This window comes from Cnephaeus nilssonii (assembly GCF_951640355.1).
Source record: "Cnephaeus nilssonii genome assembly, chromosome: 4".
Taxonomy (NCBI): domain Eukaryota; kingdom Metazoa; phylum Chordata; class Mammalia; order Chiroptera; family Vespertilionidae; genus Cnephaeus; species Cnephaeus nilssonii.
Window position 1 is genome coordinate 50,372,818 of NC_137075.1, and position 13,592 is coordinate 50,386,409.

The 13,592-nt window shown below is 39.3% G+C and overlaps 1 protein-coding gene across 1 annotated transcript in view; it reads right to left on the bottom strand.

Moving 5' to 3' along the window:
- Positions 1-13,592, bottom strand: part of FBN1 (fibrillin 1) — a 231,190-nt gene that overhangs the window by 24,526 nt on the left and 193,072 nt on the right. The window contains exons 47-53 of the mRNA XM_079768479.1: positions 11,654-11,770; positions 10,709-10,837; positions 9,679-9,798; positions 7,673-7,798; positions 2,779-2,928; positions 2,364-2,429; positions 1,971-2,087 (exon numbers count right to left, since the gene is read on the bottom strand). Coding sequence (XP_079624605.1) covers positions 1,971-2,087; positions 2,364-2,429; positions 2,779-2,928; positions 7,673-7,798; positions 9,679-9,798; positions 10,709-10,837; positions 11,654-11,770 — 825 coding nt within the window. The remainder of the gene's footprint in view (positions 1-1,970; positions 2,088-2,363; positions 2,430-2,778; positions 2,929-7,672; positions 7,799-9,678; positions 9,799-10,708; positions 10,838-11,653; positions 11,771-13,592) is intronic.

Genomic DNA, 13,592 nt, shown 5'->3' on the forward strand with positions numbered 1-13,592 from the left:
TGGCCTTACATTACATCACTCTCCAAGAAGCCTTAAACATATGGAGCTCTGCCAGATATAAAATAGAAGACTAAACTGACGCAAAATAAGAGACCAGAGGTTAAGCAAAATTAATACACTGGATAAAATCAAGACCCAAGTAGATTTTGTTGATTCTGTTGAAGCCAGATGGTTTACATTAGGCAGACGAAAGTCTAGAAAGAAATATATTTAGGGTCTGATCTCTCTAAATAACTATAGAGAGAGAACAAGTTTTACCAAGGAGGTCCAAAAAATAGATATGCCTCCCAACTCATCTATCTAGAATCCTAATTCTAAAACATCTTCCTTTGGGAGAGGGGGGAATTGAAAAATAGGATTGTATTTTAGCTATGTAGGGCACAGAAAAGTAATAGACTAGCATCAAGGGTTCTGTCTTCTGCTGGGCCATGAATTCAGCAAGTGAAGACAAGAGACTGTGGTAGAGAGACTGTGGGTGAGGAGGCTCATGTCTCACATCCATAGTAGCACTAACTGAAGATGCCAGAGAGAAAACACTGATGACTTTGCTTTCGTTCTGCTATGAACTTCCATTTCACTGTAAGGAATGTCATATCTCCTTCAAGTTAATAATCACAATATCATTGATTTTTAGAGTTATAAGGTACTTAGAAATAACTTGGTCCATCTGCATAATATTACATTCTAAGGCCTAAAGGACTTGCTTCAGCTCCCAGAGGCATCACTGCAGCTGAAATCCTCACACCCTGATTCCCTGTGTGGAAAGAACACTTTCTAATGTACACAGACTCTTAGCATTTATGCCATTATTAACTCAGGTTTGGATTTCTTAGATAAATAGACATAATACTTAGATTCCATGTGGAGTTAGTGTGAATTAAGAGGTCAAAGGTCAGCCATAGGAGCCATTCTTTGAAATTTTAATAAGAAGGTTAAAACAAGGGGAAATATGTTGGGTACATAGCATTTCATATTACTATGTGCAACAAAATCTGGGCAAATTTTGTATTTTATATCTTGAGAGAATAAGATTATGACCATTAATATGTTTTAATTTCAGAAAGACTTTCATTATAATATTGTCCTTTCCACTATCTCTTCAAATGTGTCTTTCCCATTAGACTTAAGGTCCATGCAAGGAAGGACAATGTTGTCTTGATTCACTGCTGTAGTCATAGAGCCAAACAAAGTGCCTGGCACATAGTGGGGCCTCAGCTAGTATTGCTAGATGAATGATACATAAACGAAAGAACAAAATTTATTTCTTTTCTATCTTGGTACTTGTACTTCCTCATGTGAATGCTGTAGAGCAAGCATGTCAAACTCATGGCCCACGGGCACATGTGGTGCAGCCAATATAACGGTATGTAAGAAACGTTTTAATAAAAATTTTGTAACCTAATTTTTACAATATCCTGTTATACATAATTATTAATAAGCAACTACAACATTCCCAAATGACTGATTACTATAATCGTGTTGCATTCATTTCCCTTACGCGCCTTACGCATAGGCACACTATTTCTTTCCACTAAGACCAGCAGCGATTATTTTAGCAGCCGATTGCTACGTCATTAGTGTTGAATTGACTTGTTTGGTGTGCGCAACTGGAAAAATTTCGCTTTTGGAGAATAAGAAAAATAGGTTTATTTGAGTTATGCTTATTAATTTGTGCAGTTATTCAGTGTCTGGTAAGTTAATGTTCAAGAAAAAATATCAATTTTTATTGAAATATTCTATTATTTTATGATAACGATTACTCATTTATTTCAGCCCTTTGTATTCAGCATGTCTTTATTGAAATAAATGTACGTTTCTATGAAAATTGAAGCTTTTTTTTTTCTTTGCGGCCACATAAACTTAAACCTTGTTTATTTGGCCTGTGTTAGCCTTTGAGTTTGACATGCTTGCTGTAGAGCTTAACTTTTAACTTGTAAAACCCCAGTGGAAGAAACCGACTTATCACTCACCTACACATTCATTCCCCTCCAGAATGTAACCAAAGGGACACTCGCAGCGGTAGGAGCCGTCCGTGTTGATGCACTGCCCGTGTTTACAGACATCAGGTTCTTTGCACTCATCCATATCTTAAGCAAAGGAGAGGGAAAAAGTAAATAACAAGGTTTTTTTTTTTAAAACACAGAGGTAAATTATAATCATTTCAGTGTTTAATCCATGGAATAGTTATTATAATACAATATCGCAAATACAATACAAAATACAATTGGTACCTAAATGAGAAGACAAAGAAACAGAGCTTAATTTTTGAAGACAGATGTGAAGAAATAAGAACAATAGGAAATGAGCAAGGAAGAGGCTAGCTGATACTTAGAAATGCTGAGAATCTAGCACAGGCCACTCACCAACTGCTGAGTCATCAGGTCCCACAATGATCCCACTTCCATAGGGACAGATCTGGCGGAAGGCCTCTGTGGTGGAGACATACTCGTTAATAGATAGACCAGTGGCACCAGCCATAGGCTCCCCCCCAAGCATTATGTGGTGGCCAAAGTGCCACATGCTGCACGTATTGGGAAACAGTGAACGGGACAAGCCCAGAAACCAGAGACAGTTAACGAGGTCCCAGAGCTGCCGTGCCTACTTCTTGGGCAGCTCCAATTCATAACATAGCTTAGAAGAAAAGAACTACCTAGCTCCTGAGGAAAAACAATTTTAACGAATATTTTAGTTAGACTTACAATTAAATTAAGGTCTTGCTTATTTTGTGGCCAGTGTGCACCCTGAATGGGCCAAAGAGAAACACAGATGGAAACGTACCATCGGGCTCAGTGGGACACAGCTCACAGGGATCTCCCCAGCCTTCTCCCTTCAAGGCGCAGCAGCATTCCTGCTTGGAGTGGTTCCTGGATTTGGGTGATGAACACTTTCCTCCTTCAAACTTCGCATAACAGTAGCTCATTCGCAAATCTGCAGCATAAATTCAAGAGGCCCTTCAGTTGCTTTCTTACTAAATCACTAAATCGTTAATGTATAATACTGAATAAAAAATAAGGCATCCTCGCCCTCACTGATGTTGCTCAGTGGTCAGAGCATCGACTTGTGCATTGAAGGGTTGAGGGCTCGATTCTGGTCAAGGGCAGGTACCTGGGTTGCAGGCTCAATCCCCGGCCCTGGTTGGGGCACGTATGGGAGGCAACCAATCAATGTGTCTCTCTCAAATAGATGTTTCTGTCTATCTCTCTCTCACTCTCTCTCTCTGCCCCCCTCCATTCCTCCCTTCCACTTCCTCTAAAAATCAATGGAAAAAATATCCTCAGGTGAAGATTATATACATAAAAAGAAAGAAACAAGCCATCCTGTTAAATGTGTTCTCTTCTCATGACTATAGTAACACCCCTTAAGTCAGTGGTTCTCAACCTTTCTAATGCCGCAACCCTTTAATACAGTTCCTCATGTTGTGGTGACCCCCAACCATAAAATTATTTTCGTTGCTACGTCATAACTGTAATTTTGCTACTGTTATGAATCGTAATGTAAATATCTGTGTTTTCCGATGGTCTTAGGCTCTACAGCAGCGGTTCTCAACCTGTGGGTCGAGACCCACAGGTTGAGAACTGCTAGCAGGGTTGCCTAAGACCATCGGAAAACACAGATATTTACATTACAATTCATAACAGTAGCAAAATTACAGTTATGAAGTAGCAACGAAAATAATTTTATGGTTGGGGGTCACCACAACATGAGGAACTGTATTAAAGGGTCGCGGCATTAGAAAGGTTGAAAACCACTGCCTTAAGTGATTATAATAATAACTTAGCTGAGTCTTCATAGTCATAGGTAACTTCTGTAGTGAGATCTGGACAAATCTATGTGACTTTCACCATATTATTTCTCATTTTTGCCACTTTCCCCAAATAACCTGATGTAAATAATAAAAATGAAGACTGTCACATTTCAAACCTGATATCATCAGTGACTTCAGGATGGGGACATCCAGAGATGGAGTCATTCACGAGTACCTTTCACTGGGAGCTCTGCTTACACATGTTTGGGATAACACTGAGCAAGCACACTAGGTGAAGGGAGACCTCCCAGTGCTAGAACTTACTGTAGCACCACGCTGTGCTGTTTATTCTGTGTCCCCTAAGTCCTGGAGCCAAAATAAAACCCCCAGATTCCAGGCTTAGAGCAGATAAAGACGTGGCGATTTTGTGGACTGGAAAGAACGCAACACAATGGTCACCTACTGCAGCAGCTACTCATGCAGTTACTGTCTGCAAAGTGGAGGTGGAGCTTTCTGCAGATTTTGCACATGAACACGCACACCAACACGCACACAAACAGAAGCTTGTTTATCTGAACACAGAGAGAGGGAAGGTAAAGAGGAGGGCAGGGAGAGGAGTGAATGAGAGGGAGAATACTCTATCAAAGAATATGTTTCTTTAATATTGATTATTTCTTGGTGATTCCAACATGGAATATGGGATCTAGTTCCTACAAAATTCTCCAACATTGTGCGACATAATTTTGGCAACTGACTTTTCCATTTCTTATAGTGCAAATTGAGTGACTCTAAAAAGTGAGCTCATCCAAGAGCCTGGAGTGTGTTTTCCCTCAAACTTGACTTCCAGAGCCTTGCAATCTCCTCTCAAGTTACCCAGAGGCAAAATCTGCAGGTTTTAACGAAATGCTTTTATATCCACTCTGCACAATTCCCCTTTTTTATTTCTGATCAGGTCTGCTCTCTCCTGTTACAGTTTTCCAATCTCAGGTAGCATACTATTATAGTCACCTACGCATTTCTGTTAAGACATTTTCATTTTATTTCATGACAAATGAAACAATGTAAGAATAACTGAGTTGCCAAAGATCATACCTGAAAAATTTTCATGAATTAAAGTAAATATATCTGTCTGCCTGGCTATCTGGTTTATGAGGTTCTGTTAAGTCAAGTTCTATTGGCCTCCCCAATGAACTTATTCAACTTTTTCAATCAACTTTTCCACATAAACTATCTCCCTAGTTTCTACTTCACTTCCATATCTGCTATAGACAGGACCCCACAGGCACCCTTCAGTCAAGCTACTCTTCGGAAGGTCAAGAGCAATTAAAAGCCAGTCCTCATCCTACAGCATGTCTGCCAACCAAATGTTTGCTTTGCTGAGAAGCTTCAGGGAATGACAGTTCCCTGAATGACACATTTAAATATATTGATTTTTAGAAAGAGACAGGGAGAGAAAGAGAGAGAGAGGAACACTGATGTGGGAGAGAAACAGAGATCAGTTGCCATGGATTGAACCCAACACCTGGGTATGAGTCTTGACAGGGAACTGAATGTGCCACTTTTTGGTGTACAGGATGATGCTCCAACCAGCTGAGCCATACAGTCATGGCAAGGATACCTTTTGACTTGCTTTACTCTTCAAGTTCATTGTCACTCTCTCAATGTTTTGAGTTTATCAGTCCTGTTTTTATAATTTATGCCTACAAATGTCTTAAGATATAACTTAGTGACTACTCACTAATATGTTTCAACAAATATATTAAAGCTTAATTCCTTCCTTTGTCTTTCCAGCTTGTAGTGTTTCTTTGAAATCTAGACACGTGCATGTTCTAATACGTGTCTGTTACCATTTTCATTCTCTCTTCCTTTTATCACTGACCCTGTTCCTTAGCCCAGTCTCTCCAACCCTACTCCATCACCCCACCCACCCCTGGAAAAAAAAATCTAGGCTTTACACAGAGGCTCAAACACAGGACATTTAGGGTGAGCATAAGTGACAAATTATCTTCACTGAACTTTGTAAGTGGGCGTGGCTCATTTACATCTGTGACCTCCGGGTGCCACGATCCATCACATTTGTTCCTTCATAGCATTATCAGTAGTTCTGTGGACTTTTCTCATTTCATGGGCAATAGAAGCCTGACTCCTAATTTGTCATCTTTTAAGAAAAACCTGGGTCTTTATTCCCTGGCTCCACTGAAATCTGTGCTCTGTGGGAGATTTGCTTGTGGTGATTCTCTAGAACGGGTTTATTAATCAAAGGTGCCTTGCATTGGGAAAGAGAACTGTGGCTTGCCCACACACTTTAACTAGGGCTCCCTGGGATGCCTGTTTACCAGTCCATCTGCAAAGAGCCCTTAATGACCTTGGAAATTGCATCAGAACTACAACAGTCGCTTTCCCTGCTTGCATTCCTCAATTCTGGCGCTGAGCATGTGGCAGGGCTGCTCACAAGCTGGGCCGATTCTTCCTGCAGCGTTAGCTTGCTCTGTGACAGGCCAGTGCAAATTGAATTAATAGCCTCTGAGTTTCCTCTGGCTTGCCACATCGGCAGATTCACACCTGGTTTCTCACTGCTTTCTTTCCAAACTCAGGCCAACCCAAAGGCACACAAACACCAGGGAGAAGTTAGAATTTATCGGGCTGGTCTATACCACCCAGACAGAGTATCTGCTTGAATCAAGCATCACCCAACCCACAACCTCAAAATCAACCCACAGCCTCCAGTAACTACCTATAAGACCAAACCAACCAGAGTATTCTCAACTCTTCCCTTTCTCACTTTTAAATACTAGGTAGCTAAATGATCAGCTGTAAAGTAAAAAGTGAATAGATTAGAATAACAAGAGTCTATGAAGGACTCAGAAAGTAAAAAAGCTCTGTCACATGTTCAATAAGATTGGTTGGGCAGGTATTATTGTTGTTTAAAATGAGAAAATGGAGGTTGCAAAAGATTAAATGCCTTGCCCTACGTGAAACATGGCAGGGTTGAGACTTTAAACACAATTTTTAGAATTTTAATTGATATCCTTTGCCTCTCATTTGGTAATATGGAAGGAAAACACACACACACACACACACACACACACACACACACACACACAACAAAACAAGACAAAACAAAATAAACAAACAAACAAAAAAGAAAAAACGGAACAAAAACAACAAAAAGGCACTGGAGCAGGGCTGGGGTGGGGGGTGGGGGAGAAGAGAACTATGTGTGTTTGTATGAGGGTTTTTTGTGTGTCCTGAATTCATTAAACTAATTTGTGAAAATAGACAGACTCGCACCATTCATTGCATTGCTAAGTAAAATCTAAACAGTTTTCTGGGACACAATACACTGTGTTATGCTTAAGTTCAGGCTCCCTTTTGATTTTTTTAAAAAGTGCACATGTATTATTCCAGAAAACAGACTATGGCCTAGCAAGAATCTTGGTCAGTTCAAATTTATTTTTCTGTTTTCTTAGAAAACTTGTGATGTAAGGATGGGCACTATATCCTGGGGACATGTGGGTTAATCGCATTTTTCTGTCTGAAAGCCTAGTTTTTGGCCCATATTTATCTAGGTTACCTCTTCAGGTGCAGAGACCGTGTGGCTGATGGCTGATCGTGCCAGGCTTTGCCATATTCAGTGGCTACTGGCTGATCCCACTCACTGGCCTACCAGCATCTGTGCTCTTAGGGGAGTCTGGGTCTCAGGGCCAGGACAGTTGTTGCACAAGCAACCATAACTTGATGGATGAGTGTTTAACCTTAAAAGTAAAAATGAACTTTCTGACATATGGTAGTCATTAGACCTCTGGGTGAATAAAAACTCTCCATCTTCTCTTTCACAAAGAATCAAAGCTTTGCCATGTTTTAAAAGTAAAACCACAACAAATAAACACAGGGTAATGAAAGTCTAAGGCCTTCAAAGGCACTTACCTTGGCATCTTCTTCCAGTAGAGGACAAAGAGAACCCGTCTGGACACAGGCATTTGAAGCTGCCTTCAGTGTTACTGCATGTGCCCAAGGCACAGATTTCTGGCTCTTCAACACACTCATCAATATCTAAAAGAAGTACCCATGTCAAACAAAGTCAAACCATCAGGTACCAGATGCAAAATGTGGAAATACAAAGTGTGACTGGCTTTCAAAATTCTCCCAATCATGAGGATACGTTCTTATATTATGTGCTATGGGTAGACGTATAGACTGTGATGACTTTAAAAATTAGCCATTGACAGTTCTTGCAAAAATGGATTCGGCAAGTACCTTCTAAGGGACGCAACTGCATTGCTTGGTTAGTTACAAAAGTTGGAATAGTTCCAACCGCCTCTAAGCTAGGAAAGATGCAACAAACCCCAGTCTGGCTTGGCCTCATTATTAATGGTGCCCATCCTAAAACTGTGTTGGTTTGGTCATAAAATTACATGACCACCCTACTTATGGGAAAAGTACAGCCACTCCTTCCAACAGATTTGCCCATTGTTTCCCTTTTCAGCAGACATTTGTCATGAAAAAGAGGTCACTCTTGATTCTGAGCTATAGTATTTTTATGGAAATACCTTTCTCCCCTTTAAAACACATATCTCTTGCATCTTGGGGCTCTTTATTGTGATATTTGTACAAAGAGTTCTACCCACACCAAAATGTATTTGCCTCACACAGCTTTATTCCCACAAGGTCCAACTAAAGGGAAATTAGAAACTTAACTTCTTTATCTTGACTTAACATTATAAATACCACACAAAAAATGTGGTATTGGGTAATGTGCACTATGAAGTGATTATCTTTCTGTACAATTCAAAGCCAGCCTCTTCATCACTCCACATTATTACATGGCATTTATAATTGCATCACGTTTCCTGTGGTTTATTAACAAATCTGAACTGCTGCTGATGATTTACTCCATTCCCACACTCCCTCCACTGCAACATCCAACCTTTTCTTAAAAGAAAAGCCAACTTTTGTAAAAATGTCAAACATTTCTTTTTGGTTACTGTTTTCATCATTGTTGTTTTGATTTGTTCTCTCTTATTGTAGAAATTAACCTGTAAATGCTGACTTCCTAAGAGGGGGGACAAAGAGACTGTGGAATGGGCACATTTATTGATTATTCAGGAAGTTGTTTTTCTTTCTATACACTTCTATTCTGTTCATTCTAGAGGAAGTTTGCAGTAACCATGGAGTGAATAAAGCCGGTCTTTAAGAGTAAAATAACATGTTTAATAATTTGCATTTCGGCCTAATTTTGATTATATGTTTCCATGCATAATATTTTCACTTGACTGCAATTTAAATTGGATATATAATAAAATTACTCATTGATGATACTAAAAGTAGAGACATTTCTTCCTCATTATGGATTAGAGGTAGTCCTGTTCACAGCAGAAGCATGGGCTAGGTGACTTCTTAAGAATCCTTTTAACCTTAGTTATTTATGAAGTTCTGGCAATTAATGTCTTTTATTTAACGCAATGGCATATGTACTGAGGAAGGCAGTACTATAAAATTTGCAGAGGATTTATTTGTAGTAACACATTTCTACCTCTCTATAGGTCAAAACAACATAGACAAATTATATAGCCACATGCATCCAACCTTGAATGTGGTCACAAATATTTTAACTGGAATCAGGAAGCTAATTTTAGTTGCAAACTATTAGCACTTAAAATTATGTAATTTAAGACATTTTACAAGCTGCATAAAAGCACATTGGAAAAGAGTCAGGGTCATATGACCATCCTTAGGTACAGAGCAAATAACCTCATCAGGAATTAGCATGAGAATTAGATGTCCTTGTCTCACCATCTGAGGCCATAAATCACACTCTCTGCTCCTGGATTTGTTTTTGCTAAATGAAGACACCATCACACCATCAGAAAAGCTTTGACTGTGATAATGCCAGTGCAGTAACCAATGCTACTTATTCCCAAATGCCCTCCTACCTTCACACTTGTCATTTTGTAGACTGTATCCAGGTGGACAAATACATCTGTAGGACCCATCCAAGTTCTGACAGGTGCCTGGTGCACATTTTCCGGGTTCTAAAACACATTCATTGATATCTGCAAAGAAAAGAGAAAAAGACGGAAGAGGTTTCAACTGGCATGCCTTCCATCAAGCAATTAAAACTCAAAGAAACTGGGATCAAATCAAAGAAACACATAAAACTAAATAAAATTAGTCCATGAAACTACCATGGAGAAAAATTAATGACACAATAAAAATAAGCTTTAACAGCTTTCAGAAGTGTGCAATATGGCAACCACATTTTATTTAACCTACTATAAATGAAATATTTCCAGAAAAGTGTAGCATGTAAAAAGTCAATGGATATTGCCCTAACCGGTTTGGCTCAGTGGATAGAGCGTCGGCCTGCGGACTGAAGGGTCCCAGGTTCAATTCTGGTCAAGGGCATGTACCTGGGTTGTGAGCACATCCCCAGTGAGAGGTGTGCAGGAGGCAGCTGATCGATGTTTCTCTCTCATCGATGTTTCTAACTCTCTATCCCTCTCTCTTCCTCTCTGTAAAAAAATCAATAAAATACATATATTTTTTAAAAAGTCAATGGATATGAAGATTTTGAGAGCAGCCAAAAACTCATATAAGAACTTACTACAGGAGCTCCAGTGGCGCAATCGGTTAGCGCGCGGTACTTATAAGAACTTACTACAAAGTTATTTTGAAGAAAAATAAATATAAGAAAGGGAATTAAAATTGTTTATAGAATTATTTAATTGTCTAATTCTTTAACAGGTTAACTGTTACCTGTGAGTATAATTTAATTTTAAAAGATGAGGGGGAAAAGTGGTATATGTGTGTGTGTGTGTGTGTGTGTGTGTGTGTGTAGAATTACTGTCATTCTACTCTGCTTTTTCCCCTCTGAGCTTCCAGAAGGATGCATGGTGGTAGAGCCTGCATGATTCTTTGGTCTCTGGGATGTTCTTTGGAGGGTCTCACTGAGAATGGACTCACCCACACAAGTTCTGCCATCTGGAGCCACCTCGTAGCCTTCGTTACACTCACACTGGAAGGACCCCACAGTATTGATGCACTGGCCATTTCTGCAAAGGTTCCCGTTTCCAGTTGCACATTCATCAACATCTGCCAAAAAAATATCCTTTGATATATTCCAAAGAAAATGTCATAATCCCAGCAATGATCAAAACCTTTAAAGGGAAAAATACTTGTTCTGAATTTCAGTGGCCTTTGCCGGCTCAGCCAAACATAAGAAATTCCAATGAAAATCTAGACCTGGCTATAGGTACCTATCAAAACCTAAAAGATTACACCATTCTATTAATTAGAGATTGATCATTTATATTACAATCTTATATGAGTTTATCTTAATCTTCCTTTAGGTTTAATTTTAAAGGCTAACACTGAGTTACTAATACACAACACCACTGAGGGTATTATTAAGTATTCCCATAATTGGAATTATATTAAATTCGCCTCAAGAACAATATGTAGTTGGTTCATTACACTCACTTATGAATAATGGTGCATATTTTATGAGGAGGTTTTAATAGATTCAATAATTTGCTTCTTTTGAAAGAGGCTAGAGGGAAACATGTAGATAAGCAGGTCCACATTATTCATAAATTATGTAATTTTTGTACGGAGCATCACTTTCATATGTTTTAAAATGTAATCATTTCAATTACTTTAAAATTTATTCAATTCACAGAATAGCAGGCATAAAAATATAGTTGCTAATAAGCATTTTAATAAAAGTAATGGACGTACGTTATTACATATGACATTTAATTGGCATATTCTACTTGACAAATCTTTTAAACAATTGTCATGCATATGACAGCATATGTTAAAAAAAGACAGCTGGCACACTGGGAATTATGCTAATTCCAAAGAGCACATATGAATTTGACTCCCTTGGTGACTGTTTTGCACACGCACCTATGCAGTCATTGTTGTGAGAGAGGATGAAACCGTGATTGCAGCGGCAGTTGAAGGAGCCAATTGTATTTCTGCAAGTTCCGTTTCCACAGGCGTCTCTTTCACACTCATTTATGTCTAGTAGGAGCAAAGGACATAGAAAACATGATTATTAACAGAAGAGGAGGTTGCATGTTTACCTGGGGTTAAAGGGCATTTTAGAGTTCATCAAGTGCCACTCGTGGGCTGAGAAGTCCTTGGTGTTGGTCTGGGTTCCAGCCGTGGCAGCTCCCCGTGAGAACCCAGCAAAAGGCGAGGTTCTAACGCTTGGGAGTAAATCATTTCCTTGGTTGGCATGTGAAAGGAGGCAAGCTAAGGACATGAGAACTGGACAGGAATTATTTTACTCTATTTACTTCTAGAATCCTCCACCCTTGCCACTTTTTTCAATTTCTTTTTCACTTGCAAATGGAAAACTCTGTGAGCATCTGGGTCTTGATTTGCTGCCACTTTTGGCAAACGTCAGCCTGTAAGATTCTCACTCCAGTTTCCCAAAAAGCAGTGAGTCACCCGACATTACCCTGCAATCAGCAACAACATAAATTAGCTTTCCAACTCACCTGACATTTTAGACATTTTTTTCCTTTTCCCCCAGTCCACCCCTAAAACCCTCCACCACTCTCACCGAGAGTGACTTATCTCTCTCTCCTAAATGATCTCAAGGTGGTGTTGGCATTTAACGTGGCTCCTCTCACACACTCATGTGTTATTGTTTGTCTTTTCATTGGTCTATGACTTTTCTCTTGGACTATTTTGTAAAGCTATCTGGACATCTTATAATACATCTCACCATAGCAGCTTATATCTTTCTTATGAAGAGCAGGTGTACATTAAGGGGGAAATAAGACATTTAAATGAAAGAAAGCTGATACTGCTGGTTTGCAAGAGTGAGGCAGGAAGAGGAAGAGAAGGACAAAGAGAGGGAGAGGGAGTGAGAGGCAACACCCCAAGTTGGCAAAGTGTGGTGTCAGAGTTAGGATTTCCTGTCCTTTCCAATTTTGCACATGAAGATACATAATCTGTGATCCTAAATCAAGCAGCTATTGCTGACTCCAGGGTGACTGACTCCAAGGTGTGTGTGTATCTGTGGTTGCAGATGGCATCCAGGTAAGTCACCCTGCCAGCAAGCAAGAGCTTCTGCCGAGAGTGATTCATGTTTAGCCGAGCTTTGGTAGGGTAGGTTCTTTGGTAGCGGGTTGCAGATCATTCAGATGAAAGAGACAGAAAGGAATCTGGGCAGGGTCCCATTAATATGCAGAGATTAGCTCCCCAGTGACGAGCAGGGCTGATTATTCTCCTCTCGTTTAAAACAAATATGCTCTGAAGAAGACAAAACTTTATGAGAATGTTCCCTAATGGGTGAATGCAATCATAGCCAAAGGCAAGCACTTTAAACATTACTGTATTGATTGTTCTTTTTCCAGCTGTGAAACTGATTCATGTTCATCAAGTCCCCATAAGACCCAATGGATGTTGCTTTAAAGTAGATAAAGAAAGGAGATAAAGAGAGGAAATGATTGATTACATATTTGAAGTTTATTCTAAATCAAGATCCTGATTCAGTACTAACACCTGGGAAGAGATTTAAAATCTTGAGCTCTTTTCTCCTCGGAAAAGGTTTCTTTACTTTTTATGCCTTTGTAGCATCTGTAAATTTGCTTTTGAGGGTCCGGTAAAAACTATAAACTCGTCTTAAAGAATGTTCATATTCAAACACTCAAAAGCTGCACTCTGTTCCAATCAGCCAAACCCCCATAAATATTATAAAAGAATAATAACAGGCTGTTAACATTAATAAAAGGTAATTTTTATCGAAATATCTTTCTAAATTTATACCTTAGTCAAAAGTTTTTTTCTGAACTAACAGCCAAATGAATATCAAGGAAGAAGTTTATGATGT